The 27,304-nt window shown below is 35.8% G+C and overlaps 1 protein-coding gene across 2 annotated transcripts; it reads right to left on the reverse strand.

The window, feature by feature from the left end:
• Window positions 1-353: 353 nt before the first annotated feature.
• On the reverse strand, window positions 354-27,304 carry LOC121853797 (protein phosphatase 1 regulatory subunit 16A-like). Of its 2 annotated transcripts, none has more exons than XM_042348166.1 (11): window positions 27,258-27,304; window positions 19,743-20,740; window positions 16,998-17,214; window positions 15,555-15,783; window positions 15,148-15,273; window positions 14,488-14,563; window positions 13,617-13,705; window positions 11,971-12,108; window positions 8,819-8,928; window positions 5,562-5,692; window positions 354-2,391 (listed from the first exon to the last, which is right to left on the reverse strand). In XM_042348166.1, the coding sequence occupies exons 2-11, from the start codon at window positions 19,999-20,001 to the stop codon at window positions 1,808-1,810; spliced, it is 1,959 nt and encodes a 652-aa protein (XP_042204100.1). In that variant the 5' UTR covers window positions 20,002-20,740; window positions 27,258-27,304; the 3' UTR covers window positions 354-1,807. The 2 variants fall into 2 exon arrangements, with proteins under 2 accessions (XP_042204100.1, XP_042204101.1); XM_042348167.1 differs by having other exon boundaries at window positions 27,183-27,264.

Genomic DNA, 27,304 nt, shown 5'->3' on the forward strand with positions numbered 1-27,304 from the left:
AGATTTAAGAAGTTTTACTATATACTGTACTAAGTACTGTAATGTGATGTGGAATGTTTCAGAACTTAAAACATGATTCATAGCAAAGTATATCAACAAGTAATCTGTACAAAAAGTTTGCATCAAACTGTACCAATGTCAACAATGAAACTGATTAGAGGAAAAAATATCTGTATCACAAAGATTATATACATATGTGTGTGAGCCTCAAAGGGTTCTCAGAATTTACGCACTAAATATAACATAAGAATATTTAATGCCTACAAGCAGTTCAGGTGCACGAGACATTGTTTTATATGAGGTATAAAAAATAAAATTTTCATAAATTCCAAAGGGATAATCATACACTTCAATTCATCAAAAATTACTTACTTTACCAATTTATCCTAAAAATTATCAGTTACCATCAATTTTGGCTAAATATTTTTTATGGTTTTAAACCTCAGCAGACTGCTTTATTGCCTTTAACCCCCCCCCCCCCTTTTTCCAGATGAGGAAAACCCTTCATAAAGTTAAAGACACGTAGATATTTTCTTAAATAATGTTTTACGACTCTACAAATAGTGGGAACTACAAACTTTGATACACAATAGTTGTAATCAACACCACTACATAATTCAACAATAATGTGGTTACCTAAAGTAAGATCTTAACTACATGTCACTGCCTTCAAAATCACTGCTGCTACTTACTGTGCATCTACAAATTCAATTATTTATCCTTGACATATGTGTAACACTAAACATCTACCTAAAGCCAAAGCAGCTTGGTTTGTATATGATAAAAGAGGCAGTTATCATCTACTTACACTAAGCATATGAACACTACTACTGTAAAGAAGAATAAGGGTGCTCTAACTAGGAGATAACAAAAGGTAAAGTGAGCAAAGGTAACAGGTAACTGAAACAAGACTGACCAAAAATGTCATACTGGGTGAGAGGGGAATGAAATCCATCAAATCAATGGTGTGCTTGGCAAGATCAGAGAACATAGTGTTGAGTGGTTCAGGACTGGAGGTGCAGCTGATGGGAGATGCTAAGCTGTGTAAACCAACATGGAAATCCTGGGGCCATCTTGAGGAATAGTACCACAGCAGAACACATCTATTAAAGCAGTATTAATGAATGAATGAATGACAGTGAACAAAAAGAGTGTGTGTGTGTGTTAGCTCTTAACAACAGGGGAGGGGAAAAACAATTAACAACAAACATGAGGGGCTTGAAGGTAAAACACTTTAAATACTGATTAGCAGAAAAGCAGATGTGACAAAAGCTACAAAGTGAGAAATATGAATTTAAAGATCATCTGTAGGAAAATAAAAGCTGAGGAATAGATGCATAAATATAAAGTTTAGGATCAAGCAGAAAAATTTGAATTCAAGGTATAAGCAAAATAAAATGAACCTGAGGACAAGGTGGTAGAATATACTGATGAAGGATAGACAGAAACATGTGAAGCTCAATAACAGAGAAATGTTAGGCTTAATTGCAAGTGTTCATGGAATGTTCTGAGAAAAAAGAGGAACCTCCAATCTCTTTAAAAGCAAATTTTTTTGCAAAGGTTATGATGTAATATTTAAATAACTAGTAGAAGGTAAAAGATAAAAAAAAAAGGGAAAAAAAAGTAAACAAATTGTAAATATGTGAACATATACTGCACATTACTGATAACCATAATGCCTCTTTTCATCACACAAAACATACAACAGCTTTTCCCTCAAAAACATTACTTAAAAAATCCTCGTACTTTATATAAGGGCCTCTCATCACATGCTGCACTTTCTAAAGTATACAGCTCTTAACTATATTCACATCAAAGTACAACAAGACTGTGCATCTACTCCACCAATAACCTCTGTTGGGTCTCCACAAAACTTGCGTGGAGTAAGAGATGGCGATGTTGGGGGTCTATAAGAAACTGTATCCACACGTACAGATGAAGCAGTAAATTCTGAATTACGCCCATGAATTCGAGGATCATATTCTGGTGCAGCAAGAGAATATGTACTTCCAGCTGGGGCCAAAGTGTATGAACTCTGTGATGCACGGGACATTGCACGCTGCTTCTTCAAATCAGCCAGAGTCCCAGGTGAGAAGGGATTGACAGTAACTGTGACATGAATATCTATCTTGCTGCCCCCTTCACCACTATGAGTAACCATTCCACTGCCATTTCCATTGCCACCAGCTCCATTTGCATTAGCTACTATTATGTCTTGCCGCGATGTAGATGAACTCCGAGGGGGAGGAATAGGTGGTGTAGAAAGATGACCCTCAATTGCTTCTTTTTGGGGGCTGCTTGGAGTCATTTTAAATCCATTCCTATCGATAAGGCTGCTGCTGTCACTACTAGATCTCACCACTAACTCTTTCTCTGTCTTTGCAATGGGTGCTATAAGAGAAAATAAAAAATTATCAATATTACCACAAAAGCATGATTTTAACAAATTCTGTAAAAATTTGTTTGGAGGATCTTTATTAAAAATATTTATTTTTACAATAGTTATAATTTTTTTCAAGAAAAGTGTGCTGGAGGGGATAATAGTGAGGATACCTTATATAAGTTCACATGTGGCTGTACACTGTGTGTCTAAGTAGAACACAACACTCTGATTACCAAATAGTGTACAGATTTACATTTAAGTATTGTAATACCGGTGGGTTAGTTTAGAAATAAATAATTAATAATAATAAAATAGTTTATATTGTAAAATAAATTAATTATGGCCATCTTCATATAGTACAGTAAAGCCTCGAATAACGACGGTAATGTGTCCTCCAATATGGCAGTGTAAGGTGAATCATCGTATCGTGAATCAGTAATTACCATTAAAATAAAGCAATAATAATGAGATGTGTTCACAAATGTGACCTTTTCATATCTTTTGTGTGGCTTTCTACCCTCTTTTCCCCCAAAAAACAATACAATTAATGAAAATTGCAAACTATATTCTTTAAATAATGTTCCTGAATGCACCTTATACAATATAAATGAGTAATAATATGGTCATACAAGAGGAGATGGGACTCCATTGTTTTCGTTAGTGTTTACAGCCGGGAGTCCGGGACGATAGTTCTACACATGAAAATGATGAAAATAAGACCCTGGTTGTAGCTGTAGTAAAATTAATGTAAAAAAAATTAATATATATGTTTTAAGTAATGCTCTTTAATGTTAATAACTGGAACAATAGAAGTAGCTAACCACTAATGGAAAGAAAAAAAAGTGAGATGGATTGAGAACGCCAACATATATACGTGCGCATTTAAGGATACCGTGTCATTTATCTTTTCAAGAATATATACAAAAGATTCATTCTTGTTTATTACTGAATATGTATTTGATTGAATTTATCTTTATATATGCGAAATGAACAATACAATTCATTAATAATACATAGAATATTAAAACACAGTGTTTACACCCATAATGTCAGTTATCCACCTGAAACTGAAGAAAATAAGACCCTGGTTGTTGTTGTAGTAAAATTAATTTAAAAAATATGTATGTTTTAATTAATGTTATTTAATGTACAGTAGAAATAACCACTGATATTAAAGAAAAAAAGTGAGGCTGATAGTGGAACGCCAATGTATTACAGTGGGGTATGCTATAACGAACGGATCCTACTACGAATATTCCTATAACAAACGGTTTTACCTATAAAATTGAGAATGCTATAACGAACGAAACTCCTACAACGAACATTATTTAAATTTTTTTTTTTTTTTACTAATTTATTGTTTTTTTATTACAAGTATTAATGATATTGGTTATTTCAGGGGTTTAGATGCATATTTATGCACTTTTTTACAATTTTTACAATTTTATATTATATTTTTCAGTGTTAAGGGGTTGTATTTGGGGGCCTGGAACGGATTAATCCTATAACGAACAAGGTTCTAGAACCAATTAAATTCGTTATAGCATACCCCACTGCATACAGTACATGCGCACTCAAGGAAACATAGTCATTTATCTTAAGAATATGTACAAAAGATTCATTATTGTAAAATTACTGAATATGTATTTGACTGAATTAATGTTTATATATGTGAAATGAACAATGCAATTCATTAATAATACGTAAAATATTAAAACACACAAGAGGAGACAAGCCGGCATTGTTCTCGTGGGTGACGATGGTTCTACACAAGAAACTGAAGAAATTACGACCCTGGTTGTAGCTGTAGTGAGCTTAATGTAAAAAAATTGAATACCTGTATGTATGTTTTAAGTAATGTTATTTAATGTTAATAAATGGAACACTAGAAGTAGCTAACCACTAATGGTAAAGAAATAAAGCGAGACGATTGGGAACGCCAACATATGTACAGTAAGTGCGTAAATGTGAAAACATTTCGTCATTTCTCTACATATGAATATGAAAGCAACACTTATTTACTGTTCATATATGTTTTAAATAATACTTACGAATATAAAACAAAAATTCTACTAACCAATAGTGGTAAAGTCTAAAACATAAAGACAGCCAATGATATTGTGCGAGTTTTTACTCATGATGAAGTCATCAGGTTCAACTGGCTGAAGCTGTAGCTTTCCTTACAGCTGTTGCTGAAACTGTTACTGAACCTGAAGTGTTGTTGAAGCTGCTTATGATGCTGAATTTGATGGTGTAGCTGAAGTTGATGGTTTAGGCCTTAAAATAATAAAGCTGTCGAAAGAACCTTGCACAGCTGCTTTCTTTTCTCATTATACATCTTTATGTAGAGGTCATTTGAGTTTATTTAAATTTTAATACATTGTCCTGTTAATGGATCCACTTCAGAAAATATGCTCATTGCTTGCTCCATATAATATCCACAGAACTCTCACCTTTTTCATATCGTTTTAACACATCGAGTTTCTCGGCTAAGCTCATATACTTTCTATTAGCTTTTGAAACAACACTACTATCACTTTCTCTCTTGCTCATGTTGAATAGGGATGAAAAAATGCTTTAAGAAACATGAGAAAGTTTTTCTCCTTTTCCTGTTCAGATGTGTGAAAACAAAGGGCCTGCCACCTGCGATTGTTTATACTAGTGATGCTGGCATCACCACTAACAAGCCCGGCAGCCTCCGTGTGCAAGTTTTTTTTTTATAATACTGTATCGGGATTTAGTTAATATTTATATGAAAATGTAATAAATTTTTTAAATTTTGTTGTAAATACGAAGACAATAATGGCATAAATTGAATTGGGTCCTAAACTAACCAGGGTCTTAGATATGAATCTTCGTTGGTTGAACCATCGTTATCGGAGGCTTTACTGTACTAGTACCAAATACTGTATACAGTATTCCTTTATGAATTTTCTTTCAACAATCCAAAAAATCCAGTAATCCAAATGCCCTGAGGTATTTCAGTATCAAGGTTATTCTGTACTAAAATCCTTAGTGTGTTTGGGCCTGTCTCCGTAAAATGTTTTTCTGGAAGATGGATGGGTTACTTCGTATGTTACAATGATCATTGCTGGGTATAATAAATCATGGAGAATATTTTTTACCCTGAGTGAGATCATTAATTTCAATTTGGTGTCAACAGTCAAACAATACTAACCTGGTGTTAAATGAACTTGAGTTTCTTCCTCCTCAGGAATAGTGTTTGTTTTTCCACTGTCCTCTTTTTTCTCATTCTCTCTCACTTCTTTCTTTAACTCTTCCTCTTCTTCTTCAACCAAAAAATTGTCCCTGAAAATCACAAGGCAAAAAACTATAGTCTAATATTAAAACCTATATACAGACAATGACTGTTATACAATGTGGCTACGGACCTCAAAAAATTATTAAGTGATTGTTTGTATACTCTATCGATATTAATAACTTAAGGGAAAAATCAGGTCCGGTCCTTAGCCCCTGAAGATCCACAACAAGTTTTATATCCCGCTGCTATAATGATTAAATAATGTCTAAACTCAAATAATTTATAAACAGACATAACATCAATAACTTTACCAGTATACAAACAATAAATGTATACAAAATAGCAATTTATTTTCATTTACCTTACAACATACATTATGTAAATGTACAGTAGTAAGCTGCGATCCCCCAGCTGTCTCTACAAGCAATTTCGGGTAGACAAAGGTAATTTTCTTCTCTCTCTCTCCCCTTTTTTTTACTGTTACATGCACACACAATCTTTCATTCAGAATGTGCCCAAAAAAAATATCAGAAATGATTACAATAAGATCAAAAACATAAGGAGAATAATTTTTTTTTTTACATCCCCTCGAGTTAGTGTGGATCATGGGAACAGGAGGGGGATGACGTGTTGGTATTTCAGCCTACAGCCAAGCTGTGAACAGAGTTATTGTTATTTTTCAACTTGCAATTTCGGGTAGATACAGGTATACAGTGAGTTCTGCTATAACGCGTGTTTTGATAACGCGAATTTGCTCTAACGCGATTTATGAATTAGGAACGATATTTGTATAACGCGAACACTTGTTTGCTATAACGTGATTTTTGCTTACTATTTCTCCAATTTTGTGGTACAGTGGGGTATGCTATAACGAATCTAATAGGTTCTAGAACCTTGTTCGTTATAGCATTCGTTCGTTATAGGATTAATCCGTTCCAGGCCCCCAAATACAACCACTTAACACTGAAAAATATAATATAAAATTGTAAAAATTGTAAAAAAGTGCATAAATATGCATCTAAACCCCTGAAATAAAGAATATCATTAATATTTGTAATAAAAAAACAATAAATTAGAAAAAAAAAAAAAATTAAATAATGTTCGTTGTAGGAGTTTCGTTCGTTATAGCATTCTCAATTTTATAGGTAAAACCGTTCGTTATAGGAATATTCGTAGTAGGATCCGTTCGTTATAGCATACCCCACTGTATTAACTGTGAATATAGTAAAGAAGAATATCAACAAGAAGCTCGATTTTATCAACCTCAAAATCACCCTTCTCCCCCATCAAGTAAAGTGTTACATTTACTGTATGATTTCATTATTAGATATGAATGTAACATTTATTTAGACTGTGCTATCCTTTGTGTTAGGCTAACTACTAAATTTTTTCGATTTCGAGTAATCTGCACCTAACCCTATTTTCTCCATAAGTCCTGTTATTTCTATTACGCGATTTTCTATAACACGATATTTTACAAGAACACAATTATCGCGTTATAGCAGAACTACCTGTACCCCGAAAACCGACGTCCCATTAAACACCGATTACATAAAGGGGAAATAACCCATGAGTTTCGTTGATACCCGGAGATCTGACAATCGGCAGAGGATCAGCAGAGCTGTCTTGAATTTGGTGGGTAGTGGCGGTGTGTGAATTCTTGCCACGAAAGGGCTCTGCGTGCTGCCTCTGACTCATTCCCGCCCCTCTCTGCATGTGTTTTCACTTACCATGTGTCACCCACTTCGCGTTTTTCCATTATTTTCAACTTCATGTGCTTTGCAATCATGCCTAAATGCCCTATCTTCATTAATAGTTCCTCTTGTCCTGCTCCTCTTAGGGGCAGCTTGAGGTGATGTGATAAGGCGGAATAAGGCATAATAAATAAGGCGCAATAAGTGGTGATGGACCAGCAAAGATTGGTAGAGAATTGAACTTGCCACCCTAGACTGTCTCTACCATCCTCAACACAGGTAAACAAGTCTCAATTTATGCTCTACATTCCTTATTTAATGCTTATTATACTCGTTTCAATAACCGTTGATACAATAACCAACGACACCTCACATTCCCTATGTGTAGCTTATCGGGGTATACTTGTACACCTAATTTTCTTCGCTATGTTATATGCACACACTCGATCATACAGCATGTGCAAGAAATAAATAAATAATTATCACAAAGTAAAAAACATAATGGGAATAAAAATATCTTACGTCCCTGGGAATCATGGGAAGGGAAGGAGGGTGCGGGAAGGGGATGCATTGTTGGTACCTAAGCCTCCCATCATGGTATGAGCCGCGTTATTGTTATTTTTCAACTTGTATTTTTGGCTAGGTATACGTAATTACTTGTACTTAAAAAAAATTTACTGTTACATGCACACACAATCATTCATACAGAATGTGATTTTTTTTTTTAAGGATAATTATCATACGGTAAAAAGCATTCAGGGATTAAACATTTATTATGTGTGAGAGCTAGCACAGAGAGTGAAGGGGCAGCATCCCCTCATGGCTCTGCTGTCTCATGTGTAGTGACAAGATTAATTATCAAATTGCAATGCAGAATTTTTTCTTTTATTTATTATTATTTTATATACTGTATTCCTCATATTTACTGGTACTGTACAGTACAGTATGTAGAACGGCTGGAGGTCTGGTGATTAACCACTTTGTCAGCATGGCGAGGTCTTATTCTTTCTTTTTTCATACTTTTGGTGATTAGAAGACTAACTACACAAGATTAACAGTTGATTTTTTTTTGTAAGGGACATTTGTCAATACTGTTAGTAGTATAATGGAAACTTGGGATTTTGCCAAGTTGCTTCTCTCTCCAATTCATATATGTAATATGCGTCTCACAGGGCATCAGCTGCTGTGTTTTGAAATAAGCAATAATGACACTCAAGTCATTATGTCAAAGTGTGAAATTTCTGACCCTCCATAATATCTACAAAAAAATTTTAAAACCCATCATCTAATTATCAATCTTTAGTTCTTGTTTCTCACTTCCCAATATAACAATCACTCTCATACAGGCAGTCTACCACACTCAGTATCCTATAACAAGTACTATTACAGTTTCATTAAATATAAAATTCTGATATAAAAAATATGCTATCCTCTTTGGCAAAGTGTATGTGGACAGATTACAAATTAATAAACACTCACTTAGTATTGTTGTTATTTGCAGGAATAACAGCTGGAAATGTTGTCAGTGGGGAGCTCTCACCTCCTTCCTCAACTGCTCGTAAACCACCTAGTGCCGGAGAATCCTCCTGCTATAAAAGATGTACCGTTACAACTTACTTATATTTTAACAAAATCTTTGATGCATCAACTCATAAATATGTTATAGTATACAGTCATGAAGAAGTAAAGCTGTCAAAAAAGTATCCTGACATATGTTCCAGGGATGCAAATTCCCATGTCCCCAACTGAGGTAAATTTAGAATATGACTCCTATGTACGTGAACCACTGACCTATATATACTGCTAATGAATATGATGTATTTCTTTCTTTCTTTGTGTACGAACCTCTGTCCTGCATGGCAGTGAACAGTGACATTACCCACATGAATCTGACCTATATATACATATACTGTCAATGAATATGATGCATTTCTTTGTGTATGAACCTTTGTCCTGCATGGCAGTGAACAGTGACATTACCCACATGAATCTGACCTCTATACATATATAGCTGTTAATGAATATGATGCATTTCTTTGTGTACGAACCTCGGTCCAGTATGGCAGTGAAGAGTGACATTACCTACATGAATCTGACCTATATATACATATACTGTCAATGAATATGATGCATTTCTTTGTGTATGAACCTCTGTCCTGCATGGCAGTGAACAGTGACATTACCCACATAAATCTGACCTCTATACATATATATAGCTGTTAATGAATATGATGTATTTCTTTGTGTATGAACCTCTGTCCTGCGTGGCAGTGAGAAGTGATACCACCCTCAGTGTCAAGACCTAACTGAATTACTCAGAATAGGCAAACTGTACTACAAGCTTTGCCAATAAATTTGTTAAACTAAACTAAGAGGTAACCAAGACAATGTAAGGACAGCAAGATCTCACTAATTGCATGTTTAATTATCGCACAGAAGGCGGGTTTGCCAGCAATAAAATATTAAATTATATCGAGTTGAATAAAGCTGGAGTCAATCACATTAGGTAAGTATGGATATGACAGGATTAATTGGGTTAAATTTACAATTAAATTTTATCAAGGCAAGAAGTGGTGATGTATCTGGAGTGGCAATTTGTCCAGAAACTAGTTGATAGTTTTTTACTTTTGGGTTTTTGTCTGTTACTGTACATTGCACTTGTTCAATACACAATGACAATAATGTGATCTGTACATAATGCCTTTCTTTAAGTGTTCCAATAAGTGGTTGGTATATATAATAGAGCCAAACTGATGACTAACTGCCATCAGGGACAGCTCTAGCTATAAGAAAATGTTTAGAGTGCCAGGAGTCTAGGAGCCCCTCACAATCCTAATCTAAAGAAAATAGTCCCAAGCATACAAAGAATATGATTAAAAAGAGAGACTATCACTATGCCTTTGGGTAGATAGGAAACTTTGTTACATTACTGGAGATTTCAACCTTGATTTACTAAAATCTGAGACGGACACCTCAGTAATAGACCTTCTCGCTACCTGTCATTCTAAGCTCTTCTTCAACACAATAACCAAACCCACCAGACTAACTGTCACCTCTGCCACTGTAATAGATCATATCTGGACTAACAACACTCCTAACAATCTTGCAAGTGGAATTATTTATACCAATATCTCATATCACTTCCCAGTTTTTGCCATGTATAAAACAGCCACAAGATCTGAAAGTTCTAATAAAGTCACAATAAAATACAGAGACAGCTGCACCGACAGCATGCTCCTTTTTAAAACAACTCAATGAATACCTGTACTAAGTGGGATCTTTTCTATGCCCCCAACAACCCTAATGTAATCTGCTGCATCTTCTCTTGCATCTTCAATGCTTCCCCCTACTATTGTGCCCTATTTGTTTACAAATCTGTCAATCACTTGATTGACAATAATTATTTCCAGTTCCAGAATGATCAGAGATACAACTTAAGGCACCCAGAGCTACTAACACCACCTCTCAGTTCCAAACCTCCATAAAATATCACGGTGTGAAGGTGTGGAACAACTTACCCCCACCCATCCCAGCAAAGACTATGCTCCCTTCCTTTAAATCTTCTCTAAAAAAATTTCTATTGTTTAATTATTAATATTTTTGTAATACCTACTTTATATTCCTACCTTTATTGTACCTCCAAACCCATTATATCATAAATTGTCATGTAGATAGATAGAAATTACCAATGCAATTAGCATATTTGCCAACCAAACATGATACTGACACCTTCTGTCCTCTTGTTCCATCTTAATACAACCCAGATAACGATTCCACTGTAAAATATGTATACATATATTTATAATATAAATGTAAAAATAAAATTAATAAATAAATAACAAAGTGATAACCGTGGGAACATTCTGATATGTTCTTACTACCACCATGTTATGTGTACTGTACTGTACTATTCCAGATGATACTAAATGTTACGTAATACTTCCTTGAAATAAATGTACAGTATATATCAGGTGCCTACAAGAGAGCTCTGGCTCTACTGGCTCAGCCATGTTAATATTGTTATTATTATCTGCTCTGTATCTGTATTTTTCTGGCAAAATAAACTGTTTCAATATCAATATAGGAAAAGAAATGCCTTCCAAAATGTGTTGATGAAAAAATCATATTTAATAATTTTTAGCTCCATTTGTTCAAAGATAGTGTTAACAGTTACCCATATTAAGAACAACTCTTTAAATGGCATTATGAAATTCTAGTGTTGAACATATCTTAAATTTTGCACAATCATAAATTTTTAACAAAAAACATCTTGCCAACTTCAGTTTCAATTGTTTTCAAATTCTTCCTTATCAGTTATCAAAATATATTCCACTCTTATACAGTACAGTACTGTACAGCAGAAGGTCTTTATTCTTCTTTATTTTAATTTATCAAGCATACAACTGACTCCCATGAGTGTGTTTATATTCTTCATTGCTATCATTTATAAAATACTGTACTGTACTGTATATGTAAACCTGTGTACATTACAAGTTCTCATATATATTACACTCTTCAAATACTGTACTGTGTTGATTTTTCTCCTTTTTATCATTAATTACCATTAAACTTTCCACCCGTACACTATGAATCAAAATATCAAAATAAAAATGTTTGTGTATTATTCTTACCAAAGGTTTCTTCTTATTTTCTAACTGAAGTCTTATTCTTGCTTCCTCCTGTGCTTCTTTCTTTGGCGTTAATGTTTTTTCCCGAATAGATGTTCGACGTACTGATTGTGTGCGAGTGTTGGAGTGCGTACGGCGTACCTGAAACAAAAAAGGATTTAATTAGCACACACACACACAGGGATTATGGTTATCATTTTAGCAAAGATGAATTAACTGATTGTACAGTTAAGGAGAGTGCCATGATGAGGGTTGTCTCATCATGCAATCACAAGCAAGACAGGCAAAATGTGAAGACAAAATTTTTTACAGTAGGGTCGGGATATATCGCGAGATAGGGTCCGACGATGTTCGCTATATACTAAATTGCGATATATAACTAAAGCACCAATGAACACTAGACTCGGGAACAACAGGCTATTTCAATGTCAATATCAAGGAACACCAGACTCGGCAGCTGAAGCACCATCCTTGGAAAACCAGACTCGGCAGCTGATGCCATACAGCCACCCTCACTTGACAATCCCACACCTACATAAACGAAGACCAAAAATATTAGTTACAGTATTAAATCTTTTCCATTAAGCTTTCCATTTTCCTCACTTCACTTTTCAAGTCACTAGCAACCTGTTTACACTCACCTCGTAATCTGCAGCAGAGTCGGCTGCTTTCTTGTCACTCACTCAGAAAGACTGAGCGAGCGAGCATGAATGCATGGGTGAGCAGCCACGGTGGCGCCTCTGGTGAGCAAATAACGTATTTGTTTGCCATGGAGGTACATCTGAAATTTTCCTGCCCGATTTCCCTTGCGAAATAAAAAAAATTATCGCTATATATATAGGAAAATTTTGATAATTTTAGTAGCCTTGATATAAAAACATTGTTAAATAAAGTCGCGATATATCCCGACCCTAGTGTGTGTGTGTGTGTGTGTTTATATGTACCGCTCCTCCTCGACTTACGACCTACAACCACCCGCACTTACAACCTGCCTCAGTCGTACCAAAATTTTGTCAAATTACGTATATTCGATCCCCAGCGACAGTTCAGACAAAATTTTCGTTTGTAATTCACTTTTAAATGGCTGGCAAGCTTAAAAGTGAGAGTTTTGTGGTGCTGAGAAGAAAAAGAGACACCCATTTTAGATTTTCTATATATTATTTAAGCATTTTCGACTTACGACCTGGATTTGGGTCTCTAACCCCGTCATAAGTCGGGTAGGAGCTGTATGCATATATATACAGGTTGACAATCCTTTATCCGAAATCCTTGGGGCCAGAGGCATTTCGGTTTTCGGAATTTTTCGGTTTTCAGAATGGTTTTTCTATATACAGTTGCATAGAAGGTCTCCGTGTTACGTGCGACTGATTTCCTACAAACATGTGCTGATAAGAACAAGGTTAAACTTTAAATTTACAGCACAATATTTAATTTTTTATAGTAAATATGGATATGCACATAGTGGTATGTGGTTCAACCCGAGTACACTTTCGACTTAAGAACATCCCTAGGAACGGAATTTGTACGTAACCCAGGACTGCCTGTACTTTATATGCTGATGCTCTTTCTAAGTCCATTTTAAAATATAAATTATCTTAACAAGGAGGTCTTCTTTAGACCTCGGTAGTGAAAAAGAATAACCATCTCACCCTTTTAGTCTGATCATGAATTCTCTTTGTTTCTTGTTCACTGATGAGCTGCATTATCCTCTCTCGAAGTTCTGCATCTTCACATATGTCTGTTGAGAATATTAGTAATACATTGAAACATAATGCCTAACTTTCATATTTAAAGTTCCTTTACAAATAAGACAAACTAATGCAGAATGAAATACAACAACAAAACTAATACACCTATCAGGATATATATATGTCAAAAACATAAGTTTTATCTAAACTTTCCTTAAGTTTAAATATCAAGTGTGTGTGTAAGACATCATTTTAACTACCTGTATTACTACAGTAAAGTGTGTCTGTAAATTACAGGTATCCCCCAATATATGAAATGGTTTCATTCTTGGAATCCATCCATTAAATGAAAAACATACATCATACGGAAAAACTCGTATATTATTAGAGGTTACTGAATTGTAAAACCATTGTATAGCTCTTTTCAGTTTTGGGATCAGATTATCATACGTGTGCCAATACATAAAAGAAGCTTCAACTCCAGCCCAAGTACAGTATAATTGAGTCTGGGGCCAACTGGACAACTACATGGTGGTTTAACATGCCATTAATTGGGAGGCTTGCTGCATAAATGTTTTTTTCTATAACAGTACCATTAATTGGGAGTTCCTGGTCAATGTAATGCAGGATAAGTTAGGATTAACCTGTACTACATTTGGAATTCTCTTCTAGTACAGTACTGTACCTGATTTAATTTACATTTTTTCTTTCTTAAAGTCAATATAAAAAGTTCTACACAGAATCATAACAAATAGGAAACAACTGTTGTTTATCATCTCAAACAAACAAAATAAATTACACAATACTACAATAATCAGGAATGACAACTTACCATAGGGAGTCTCTTGGTTCTTGGTGCGAGCATGAAGGTTTGCACCATTTTGCACCAATAGTTCCAAAACATCAGGCTGGAGTACAAAAAGCCAAATTCAAATTGACCATACAAGAAGAAACCAAGGCTGTTACTCCATCCAGGTTCAAGTCCAATTTTTATGGAATTTTAATCTTCTTTTTTTAATTCTTACCCATTAGTATTTCCATGGTGCAGTTCACAATTTAATTCAATGAAATTACTGTATCACCATTTAAAAAGTGGTATAAATACATATTCAGAGTATAAAACATAAAATCCAGTTTTCTGTAATGTGGAGAAAAAGTAGTTTTTGGAAATACAGTACCCTACAGTATTGAGTTTTATTGTAATAACAAAATGACTGCTTCACTTATGTCATAACTTAATGCAAGATGCAGCATCTGTAAATTCAGGAACCTTTGTTAACTTCTTAACACTGGAATATGATGGAATGTAAAAAAAAAAAAATAAAAAAATAAATCTGTGAGTGGCATTTAGTGTTAGCTACATTGCATAGATACTGAACACAAGTTAATTGGAGGAACCACCTCTTCAAAATATGAGATAATTTAAGGGCAACAAACATTACTACCAATCCTGATATATATCACTGACAAGATATAGACAAGGTACACTTACATGTCCCCAGCAAGCAGCTGCATGAAGAGGTGACCAGTCATCATGATCTCTAACTTCTGTTGGTACATTTTGGCTCAGAAGATACTCCACTACTCTGACATATCCATTGGCAGCTGCTATGTGGAGCTAAAGGTGTGACAAAATTGGAAGAATTCATCAAGGTTATTACTCTTAGTAATGCAATCTAAATAATTCAATTTAAATATAAGCAGGAATAAATTGAACACAAAGTATTTTCGACTCAAGTTACTAAAGTAGTTATAAAGACATTTTAGCAATGTCCTACAACACTTGTATAAAAAAAGTGCTACTGACCCTAGGATTATTTTCTTATTGTGTCTAGCTAACGACTAGACAAGTAAAAGAAAACAAGTGAAGACTGTGAAAGGCATAACAATAACACATACTGGTGTTGCCCCCTGATGGTCACGAAACATCAAGCTTTGTCCTTCACTCTTCATGTGCTTCAGATCATTGAGCATCTGTGTCTCGGTGGCAGACCGGGTCTCATCAATTAGTCGCTGAGTGACCCCACGGCGAGCCATCTCCCCCTCAATGTAGTCAAGTGTGGCATCATCTTCACAGATATCGTAAGGCATGTTGCCATCAGCATTTACAGCAAGAAGGTTGGCACCTCTGCAAGAGAAAAGTCAATTTTATCTTTACAATTGCTTAATGCATTTAACGCAGACTATGAACTGAATGCCGTATGTATAATCTTTCTAGAACTTCAAATTTTGGTGCTCTAAACCCTTTAATGTCCAACATATCAAAATGACATTTATACTTTCAACACTTGTCAAAGAATGCTTGTCGTTTACTTGAAGCCTGAAATAGGAGAAGCACCTGTCACTTACTTTTGAGGAGAGAGGCAGACACTTTCAGCAGACACCAGAAAGAGGTTGGAGGCCTTTGAAATGTGGTGTTATAGGCAAATGTTAAGAATAACTTACACTGACAGGAAAACAAATGAAGAAGTACTAAGGTCAACTGAAACTTCAAGAGAAATGCTTGAAATATACAGAACAAAATTTGAGATACTTTGGTTATATAAATAGGGATGATGGGATAATAACAGAAATATTAATGAGCAAATTTGAGAGTAGGTGGGCCAGGAATAGGTAGAGACTGGGATGGACGAATGAAATATTAAAAACTGGGTCCCCAGAGATACAAAATCTTGGAGGATTGGTAAAAACAGCCCAAGAACATTTAGAGTGGAGGACTATGGTTGCCAACCCTCAAATATGAGAATAGTACTTTGATTGACAGTACTGAACTATGAAAACTTATATGAAGAAAAGTAAAATACCTGTAGATGCTTCTGCATTTATTAGTACAGTACTGTATTTAGAAGAAAAGGCATGCTATTACTTCTGAGACAAAAATTTAAATAATCCCCTCAAAATCCTCTGAGAGCTTTGCTTCTACCTCCAAGCATGAAATTTTCTTCTCACTTGTAACTACTTAAGTCCATTATTCAAATGGACATGATGATTTAAGGCAAGAATCCAAGATTTGATTACATTATTCTTAAAGTAGAGTTGACAGCAATCATTCCGGAGGCAAAGTTAACATGTGATATTGGTAAGACATCAGATAAAATTAGGATGAAGATGTTCTGGAATGTATTTCTGTCATGATGTCCCATGCCAAAATTACCATAAGTTTAATGTTATTAGTTGGGGTTACGTTTCTAGGGGTTATTCTCATGAAAATTTTCTCATAAATATTACCGTACTTCACCTAAAATAAAAAAAAAAAAAAAAAAAATTAAGGATAAAAAGCGAGTGAGTGGGTGAGCATGTCATATGGATTGATCTCAATATTAGAAGGTCAACATAACTCACTTGGCAATGAGGAACTTGGCAAGGTGAAGGTGACCACAGGTAGCAGCTGCATGAAGAGGGGTCCATTTTTCCGAGTCCTGGGCATTTACATCAGCTCCGTGGTGAACCAACAGTCTCATCATCTCTTCTGAGTCATCAATACAGCACTGATGAAGAGCAGTCAACCCATCCTCATTTGTTGAGTCTGGATTTACACCTGCTTCCAGAAGTGCTTGCACTACAGTATAAGAAAAAAGTTATCATAATAAGGGTTAAGATTAATTTCATGAATGAGCTTACTCTTACATAGTACTACAGTGGTCCCTCGGTTAACGAACGCCTCGGTTAACGAAATTTCAGTTGACGAATTACCTTCCATAAGAATATTCAATTCGGTTAACGAACAAAAATTTGGTTAACGAAATTCTTACGAAAATGTTTTGACATGCTTTGGCTTGCTCACCAGCTGGAAGATTAGTCCGCCAATACAGAAATCGGTTCTAGGGCTTACATTCGTTAAAATTGGAGTAAATATCAAGAAGGATGTACTATTCAATAACTTTCCAAGTTTTATATTAAAATTTTTAGTCATTTTAACACTTATTGAACATAATTGCAGTACAGGGTACAAGTTTTTGGTGCACCCAACAGCCACTTCACTCACCCACCAAGGCCTCAGTTTGTATCTCTGTTCAGTGGAGGAAATATCTTGCTTGTGGGTCTCTTGAACACAGAGCATTTTTACGTTTTTACAGTACAAATATTGGTCATTCTGAAATTTATTTAACATATTGACAATATATAGTGCAGTGCAGTGTTGATTTAAAGAAAATAATCTTGAATTACACTTAGTGAACTAAAGCATGGGGTGATTTCTCTTCCACCCCCACTTCCTTCTCTTCTCCCTTCTCCTCCACCCCCACTTCTAATTCCCATCATCATCATCATCAACCAGGAGCCTTCTACATACACACCTCAAAGTAAGTGTACTTTACTGCCTTTTTTTTACTTTGTATGTAATTTTCGGTGAGCTGGAACCAATTTCCCGAAATCCCATTGAAACAATGGTTTCGGTTAACAAAATTTTTGATTAACGAACGACCTTCTGGAACGAATTGTGTTCGTTAACCAAAGGACTACTGTACTGATGTCTTAAGGACCCATGAAACTTATCTATTTTTAAAGAAAAGTCAAAGGAAACGCTGAAAATTAGAGATGCACTAATGTATTGGTATCTATGGTATAGGTCCGTTTTGGGAGTATTGATTGCCAACAGTAAGGTTAAATCAAAGTTTTAAAGTTGGATGCCCTTCCTAATACCAACCCATGAAGTGGGAACAGCTGGCAAGGATGTAATCAAAGAATACCCACCTACCATGTATGTACAATACTATTAAAAGAAGAACTGGTCTCACCATCTTATACTGGGCAATATCATACTTTCCCATCAACGTGGTATACAATAATACACCAAAGGATCAATTGATTGTGGTACACTCATAACATCCCTGGCAACCCAGCAGTTTAGGTCACATGCTGTCAAATTAAACTAAAAGCTTAGAAGGCTAAAAACAAATACAGTATCTAATGCAAGGCAAAAACATAAATAATAAATAGCATAGAACTTTCATAAAACCATTAAAACATTAAACGATAAAACTCAAAGCTTGATACACCAAAGGATAACACTGCCTTCTGGAAGGGGTAGCTAATGTGGCTGAATGGCTGAATGTTGGTACCTGATAACACAATATTACTAAATGTCATGTTCATGTGAAAAGAGCTGCATGGGTAACTGTATAGAATTACAAAGAAATAATTTGAATACCGATTCTTAGCAAGATATGCAAAATGCTGGACCCTTGGGACCAAGACCAGACCATTTTGTGCATCTTCAGTTTTACTGGATCCTAGATGAAGACACTCACATAAACTGAGTTGAAAGTTTGTTGACATAAATAAAAAATAAATAAACAATCATAGCTACAGTTCAATTAACATATCATAAATTATAATATCCTCTAGAAAGAAACTTATGTGTATAGATCTATTTCAATCCTGGAATGGAAATCTCAAACAGAAATTCCTATCCAGTACAGAGAGTAGCACTCATCTCTGATGCCAGCAACTAGACCAGTTGGTAAAAAAAAAAAAGTGAAAGTGACTGAAAACTGAACAGGGATTACTGCCAGAAAAACATAGAGTACTGTAAAGTATACAGTATAGCCAAGTCTAACAGTAGATACACACTACCTAAAGTGACATTTGCTTGTTAATACCCTCTGCTTTATTATGTGAGGAATACTAAAAATAATTTCGTCATAGATATAGACGTCTTGTGTCCTGGGTCTAGATCAGGGTGTCAAACCCATGGCCCGCGGGATGACAGTAAAATTTATCAGCCCGTGAAATTATGATAGAAATAGATATAATCATATTTATAAAGTAAAGTGAATTTTACATACTTAAGATCAAACAAACCCAAATGAGGTATTCCTGGTAAGCCAGGTCAGGCAATGTGTGAAGCTGTAAACCTCAATCCTGCAAATATGTGATATAGCACTTGTGTTGGCCCTGAAGAGGGTAACTAAAATGAGAATTGGCCCTCGAAAGGTTTTGAGTTTGACACCACTGGTCTAGATCAATGGCTGTGTATGCACATTATACAATAAGTACTTGAACTGCATACGTGAAGTGCAATTGGTTATAAAAGCAAATAAGCCCATCGGCATAAATTGTGTACAATATATACAGGACTGTACTTACCTTCATCGATATCATTTCTGGCTGCAGCTTCCAATAGCATTACATTATTGATGAACATGACACTCTTCCTGTTCTCACGCCTCCTCTTTTGTGCCTCATTTTGTGCAGTTTTTTCTCTCTTACTGCCAGTTATTTCTCTCTCCTTTTGTGACCATTTCTTCATCTGCTGCATACGGCGACGTCTTGCTAATTTCAAACGCTCTTGAGTTGACAACTTTTCAATGTATGCCATCTCGGCAATAAGTTCACTGTGTTCCATTGTGGTGGACGAATTTCTTTACATCTACTTATTACACAATTTCAAAGACTAGGTTCATTCTGGAATGCATAGGTTTCAAGGGAATGTCAATGAGCTATTCATGACAGTTTGAGAATCAAAGACTTGGATCAATCAAGATTATCTCTGCCACAAATCCTTGAGATTCAGTCATGTTAGCCTTAAACTTTAGTCATGAACACTGAAGACAGCATCGTTGACAGAACTTCAATTTTTTTCCCTACACAACTACGTGCACTAATCACTGCTACAGTTTTAAGATCTAGATTACCAGGTAGTCACATAATTTTTTTAAATAAACTTTAATTCATTATATATTTCTAAAAACAACACTACTCTTTAATGCTCACTTAAGTCAATTTTATCACAAGTTTTAGCAGGCATATGGAATAAACTAATCCACTACTACCTGTACACTACCAGATTTAATCTGAAGCTTTCTTAATTTGGATGCTCTTGGTTGCATAGATATCTTAAATTTTCCTTACAAACAGTGCACAGGAAACATATGGAATGCATCATATTCATTGTCTATTATGCACAGGTATGGTAGAGTTGTAACCTTTGAGCTCCTTCATCCATGTTCCTATGTAGTCGTTCTTCACCAGATTCTATTAAATAAGACAAGTGTTGCAGGATCATCTGCAACAGCATGTCTCTCAAGCATTTTTCTGTAATCCATTCTGAACATTTAGACTTCATACTCCATATTGATCTATTTCTGTAAGAAAAAAACAGGGTGAAAATTAAATTTACTTGAAAAACAAACAAAAAACCATGACCAGCATTAACACGGTACAGTACAATTGTCCCATACAAATGCTGAGAGATGTGTTCCTGAAGAATCACAGCATTAGCAAAACAGGCATCTGTGGACTTTTTTCAAATGAAAATAAGGGAATACTTTCCAACCTCCTACATGAAACCCATACCACATGCATACTGTATAATTACTTACAAAAAATACAGGGCATTGCACTTTGGACAAATTCATATAAGGTCAAGTCAAAAGTGGATTAACAACCATAATGACCACTGTGGATGGACAATAGCATACATTTCCTATAAAAAGTAGTATTGTTCATATTAAACAATGGTTGTGGAGTGCAGCTCCCAGCCTACAAGAGGGCCTTAAACTTCTTGGGAAAGGCAGCTGCAGTAGCAGTATGGTCAGCACTTGCTGCTTTGCCAGTGAAATTGATGTAGTGAAGAGACTGCAACTCCTTAAATTTACCAAACTGATTAGTTCTGGATTAGTTCTGGCTACTTAGTAATACAGTCCATAAGAATCTAAGAATGGAGGAAACTGCAGCGGCCCTATTGACCCATACTAGGCAGTCCCATTTACACCCAACTCCTATCACTCATATATCCATCCAACCTATACAGTATTTGAAGCTACCCAGCATGTTTGAGTTAATGATGATGTTTGGTAACTTGTTACACTCATCCACTCCTAAATTTAACTGTGTCTAATTTAAAACCATTGCTACAAGTTCGTTCCTGGTTGGATAATTTCAGTACCTTTATTATATCATCTTTGTTTAACCCTGACTTCCATTTATACACCTCACTCATATCGCCCCTCACTCTACGTCTCTCGAGGGAGTGCAAATTAAGATGCTTTAATCTGTACAGTATATATTTTCAATAAAAGACCTTATTTTTACAAAACGTATAGTACATTACACAGAACAGTATAGTAATTGGACTTTCATGGGAATCAAATGCCAGATATGGAAACCTCATGGCTTTCTAATGATAAAAAATTACCAGTAATAACAAAATTCAAAATAGGAATTGAATTTTTTGGTGTGGAAATTGCACTTTCAGAAAATACCAGCACGATATTCAAAGAGTTTCTTAGCTGTTATGAAATGGAATAGTATTATTAATGTCTGTGAACCATTTGAACTCCTGTCCATGTAAACAATGATGGTGTTCTCATGCATGCTGGTGGTAGCATCTTTCTTTATGAGAAAACTAGAGAAAAACTGAATACAAAAGGTGTTATATCTTTCCCCAATTTGCTTTATTCTTGAGGTAAGAAATAGATTTTCTTCTATAGATACTTTTGTTAAAGAGCTGATTAACTTGGACGCTTGTTCTTAACTCTCAGGAAGCCTCAAAACTGGGATGAGCACCAGCCTGAGGATGTCAAAGAATCACAGTGGAAGAATGTTAGACACAAAAAAGGTCCCAAGGTATTACGGTAGTTGGAACTGTCAATAGAAAAGACGAATGCTCCAATGAAAACAACAAAAACACCTTGCAAAGTATTACTGCAGTTTGACAAGATCACTGCCCAGCTGTCCTTGTTCAACCTTCCATCCATAAATTGGGTTGCTCAAGAAATAAACTTAGTACAGTATTGAACACCAATTCTATAAGACACTACAGGATGTGTACCTAAATCAGCATGTCATGAACTTCACTCGTACCATAGGAGATGATTTATCAAGCACATTAGACCTAGTTACTACCTCTGAGTATGATGCAATAGAGAACTTAATGGTAAATGCTCTCCTGGCGAAAAGTGACCAGGGTGTAATCACCTTTGATTACCAATATGACAGTATTGGTACCTGTACAGTGCTATCCAAAATGGGGATGAGAGACAAAAACAGAATTACTATACAGTACCTGTACTTGAAAAGAGGACTATGAAAGTTTCAGAGCATTCATAACCAACCATGACTGGGATAGGCTTTTGGGAGGTAGTTCAAACATAAACAAATGGTGGAACACTTTTGCAATTATTATATCAACTGGTTTAACAAGCATACAGATTGAGCCACAAGAAGTATAATTTTCATTTTTTTGCGCTGGGGAATTCAATAAAGGGTGAAATAGGAACCGAGTCTGTGTGGGTAGAAATCACGGAAGGAAGAGAAAAACTAATTATGGGAGTGATTTACAGGCCCCAAGTCTTGGCAAAGAAGCAGCTCAGCCCATATGGCAGGAAATGAGTAGGGCAGCAAAATATAACAACCTATGCATTATGGGGGATTTCAACTTCAGAAATATTGACTGGGACAACATTGTAGGCGACTATGAATCTGAAGACTTCCTAGACGCAGTACAGGACAATTTTTTGAAACAACTAATTACAGAACCTACTAGAGGTGACAATATATTAGACCTAGTATTAACAAATAAAGAAAATATTATCAGAGATATCACAGTAGGGGAAGAACTAGGTAACAGTGATCACAGAGAAATCAGGTTCACCCTAAATTGGGAAACGAAAAACAATGACAATATGGTCAGAGTCCCAAACTTTCGGTTGGCGGATTATCAGGGGTTAAGAAGGTACCTAGGTGAGGTCACCTGGGAACAGTCACGTCAGTTCCCAGTAGGAAGGGGTGAGGTCATAGATGACACAACAATTGATCATGACTATAATATATTCACTAGTATACTACATAAAGCACAAGAACAAAATATACCACACAGAAAAATTAGGTCAAATAAGAATGAGCCAAGGTGGATGACCAGAAAACTTAAACATGACATAGGAATAAAGAAAGGAATATATAAGAAATTAAAGGGAGGGGAGGAGCAGCTCAGAAACAGGTATAATGAACTATCTAGGAATGTTAAGAAAAATGTAAGGAAAGCAAAGAGAGACTATGAAATCAAAATAGCAAGAGAATCCAAGGCGAATCCCAAGGGATTTTTCCAGGTATATAGGACAAAGGTCAAGGACAAAGTTGGGCCTTTAAAGTCAGGGAGGGGAGAATTGATAAATGGCAGTGAAGAAATAAGCAAAGCATTGAACAGCTACTTCTTATCAGTTTTCACAGAAGAAATTTGCGATGAAATTCCGGAGGTGGAACTGATATTTAAGGGAAAGGAAGAAGAGAAATTAAAGAATATCACTATCAGAAAAGAGGATGTTCTTAAGAAGATAAATAAACTAAAGAATACAAAATCCCCAGGGCCGGATGAAATTTTTCCTCGAGTCTTAAAAGAGTGTAGGGAACAGATTAGCGGACCCCTCGTAAACTTATTTACAAAATCATTAGACACTGGAGTTGTGCCAGAGTTGTGGAAACAGGCAAATGTAGTACCCATATTCAAAAAGGGAGACAGAGCATCAGCGTCAAATTACCGGCCGATCAGTTTGACGTCAGTAGTAGGGAAATTTCTTGAATCAATTATAGCAGATAGCATCCGATCGCATCTAGAGAAAAGCAAATTAATCTACGACTCTCAACATGGGTTTACAAAGGGAAAATCTTGTCTAACAAATCTGCTAACGTTTTTTAGGAAAGTCTTCGAGGTAGTAGATAATGACGAAAATTACGATGTTATTTACTTAGACTTTAGCAAAGCATTTGACAGAGTACCGCATCAGAGGCTTCTGAGAAAAATTAAGGCTCATGGTATCGAGGGGAAAGTTTTAAATTGGATAAAATCATGGCTCACCGATAGAACGCAGAGGGTCAACGTAGATGTAGTTAAATCTGAGTGGGGCTGTGATCAGTGGGGTTCCCCAGGGGTCAGTGTACTAGGCCCACTCTTGTTCATAATCTACATAAACGATCTAGATACTGGGATCAGCAGTGACATAAGCAAGTTTGCGGATGACACCAAAATAGGGCGGCAAATTAATTCAGGGCAGGATGCAAATGCATTACAGGAGGATCTAAATAAACTGCAGGGGTGGTCTGAAAAATGGCAAATGAAATTCAACACCAGCAAGTGCAGCGTACTTAATAATGGAAGAACAAATACTTAATGTATACAGCCTTAACAACATCAACCTAGAGAAGTCGACTTGTGAAAGAGACCTAGGGGTACTTGTAAGCCCGGACCTACGGCCTAGAAAACAGTGTGTTAATGTTCGAAATAAGGCAAACAAAGTATTGGGTTTTATATCTAGAAGTGTAAGTAACAAGAGTGCAGAGGTCTTATTGCAACTATATCTTGCGCTAGTCAGGCCGCACCTCAATTATGCGGTTCAGTTCTGGTGCCCCTATTATAGAATGGATATAAATTCACTAGAGTCGGTGCAGTGAAGAATGACAAAAATGATTCCGGGACTTAGAAACCTTCCATATCAGGATAGGTTAAAGAAACTTAACTTGCATTCCCTAGAAAGACGAAGAGTGCGGGGAGATATGATAGAAGTATTTTAAGTGGGTGAAAGGAATCAATAAAGGGAATATAGATAAAGTTCTTATAATATCCGAGCAGGATAGGACTCGGAGCAACGGATTCAAGTTGGGTAAGTTTAGGTTTAGGAGGGAGATAGGAAGAAACTGGTTCACAAATCGGGTGGTGGACGAGTGGAACAAGCTTAGCAACTTTGTAGTAAGTGCGGGAACTCTGGAATGTTTCAAAAGGAGGCTAGATAGATTCATGGATGATAGAGTGGTAGTAACGCTCGACAGGAGCTGCCATGCACAGGCCAACCGGCCTATTGCAGACTCCTTATTTTTCTTATGTTATGCTACAGACGGGCAAAGGGTGACCAACATATGTGGCGTTGTGTAAGAATCTCAGAATCCAACAACGAACAAGAACCAGGCCAATAAGGTAAGAAAATGGTGATTCCATCATATGGTGAGAGTTAAGTTAGGTTTGGTTTTTGTTTTTCATGTTTTTTTTTGGTGTATTTTACCCTGATTTTTTTTTCGGAAAACGTCCAACGAAAAAAGTCGATAAAAAAAAAAGGCTAATTTCCGCCAGAAATGAAGGTCATATTCGGTCTAAACACACACAAATACACTGTACACTAGAAAAATATATTTTTTTACTTTCTAGCAGAGTGCGATGTGACAGTGCAAATTTACCCATGTTTTTCTTTGCATACTGCAATATGTATTATTATATATAACATTACTTCTATTGGTATTATTTTACTTTCACACAAACATGGAGTCCTATGAATTTTATCTTTGCAATCAATAGCCTAGACAATTCTAAGACACTTTACTTCTATGACGTTTCCCTTGCAAGTGACTTATATATGCCTGGGGGGGGGGGGATCCAAAGGGGTGGAGCCTCCCAGTTATGAGGTTATGTTGGGTAATTTTTAGGTCATTTGCGTGGGAATGTCATAAGAACATAAGAATGGGGACAACTGCAGCAGGCCTATTGGCCCATACTGGGCAGTCCCATTTACACCCAACCCCTATTGCTCATATATCCACCCAACCTATGTTTGAAGCAGTCCAGCGTTTTCGAGTTAATGATGATATTTGGTAACTTGTTCCACTCGTCCACTACTCTATTGGTTGCAATGATAAAATTCCTAGGATTCCATGTTTGTGAGAAAGTAAAACTTTACCCTTCTATTACATAAAAAATGGACCAGCAAAATAGCCCACCTGCCGGGCTATTTTGCCGTGACCAGTAATGAACCCATTCATAAAAACAAATTACGCTCATTTGCTGGTGATTGTGGAATAATAACCCAAAATTACTGCACCCCTACTTCATTGGTACAAAACTCACTTGTATATAAAATATTTACAAGACATTTTAATTTAAAGGTTCACGCTTTTTAAACCCTCTGATTTTCTTCTAACACTAGATTCATCAGAGTTTGAAGTGGCAGTAAAGGATATTTTACTGGAAGAAGTCTTCAGCATAATAGTTTAGCTGTGAAATATTGAAAACAACATTTTATTAATATATTCATTAACTCTTAACTCATTGTTGAATGTTCTTTCATTACATTTGCATTCTATATATCAAAACATTCCCACAGAACAATTCCCAAAACAAAATAAATTAATTAGGACCAATAAATATTAACACATCATTTTGTTCCATACAATATTTTACAACATCTGACCACAACATTTGATCATCTTATTTTAAATATTTCTCAGACACTTGTCGAGTAATTTCCCAAGGAAACTTAATGGCCATAACACACCACCATCTATGTGTCGCTTTTTCAAAAATTGGCAAAACTCATAAATAAGGTCTTTGTAATTTAATGGCTGCGGTACCGAAATACACAAATGAATGTTGATGTTGACAAAGGCCGCCAGTGTATGCTTGTCCAAAATGTCCACTGCTGCACGTAAGGTGGCGGCCTCACTTTGATCTTGGGCACGACTATGTGTCCAAAAAAACAGGTCTTAATTTCAATCTTAACACCAATATCAATATATCAACTTATAGTGGCGTCATATAACAATCACTTTCTGTTTTAATCCACGTGTAGAATTCCTCCAGGTAGTTATTATATGCAAGCACAAGAGGTAAACATTCCCAACCTGTTCACTCCGCCTACCACCAAGTACCAACACGGACTGTCGAGTCG

The sequence above is a fragment of the Homarus americanus genome, unplaced genomic scaffold (genome assembly GCF_018991925.1).
Source record: "Homarus americanus isolate GMGI-L3 unplaced genomic scaffold, GMGI_Hamer_2.0 scaffold18703, whole genome shotgun sequence".
Lineage (NCBI taxonomy): Eukaryota > Metazoa > Arthropoda > Malacostraca > Decapoda > Nephropidae > Homarus > Homarus americanus.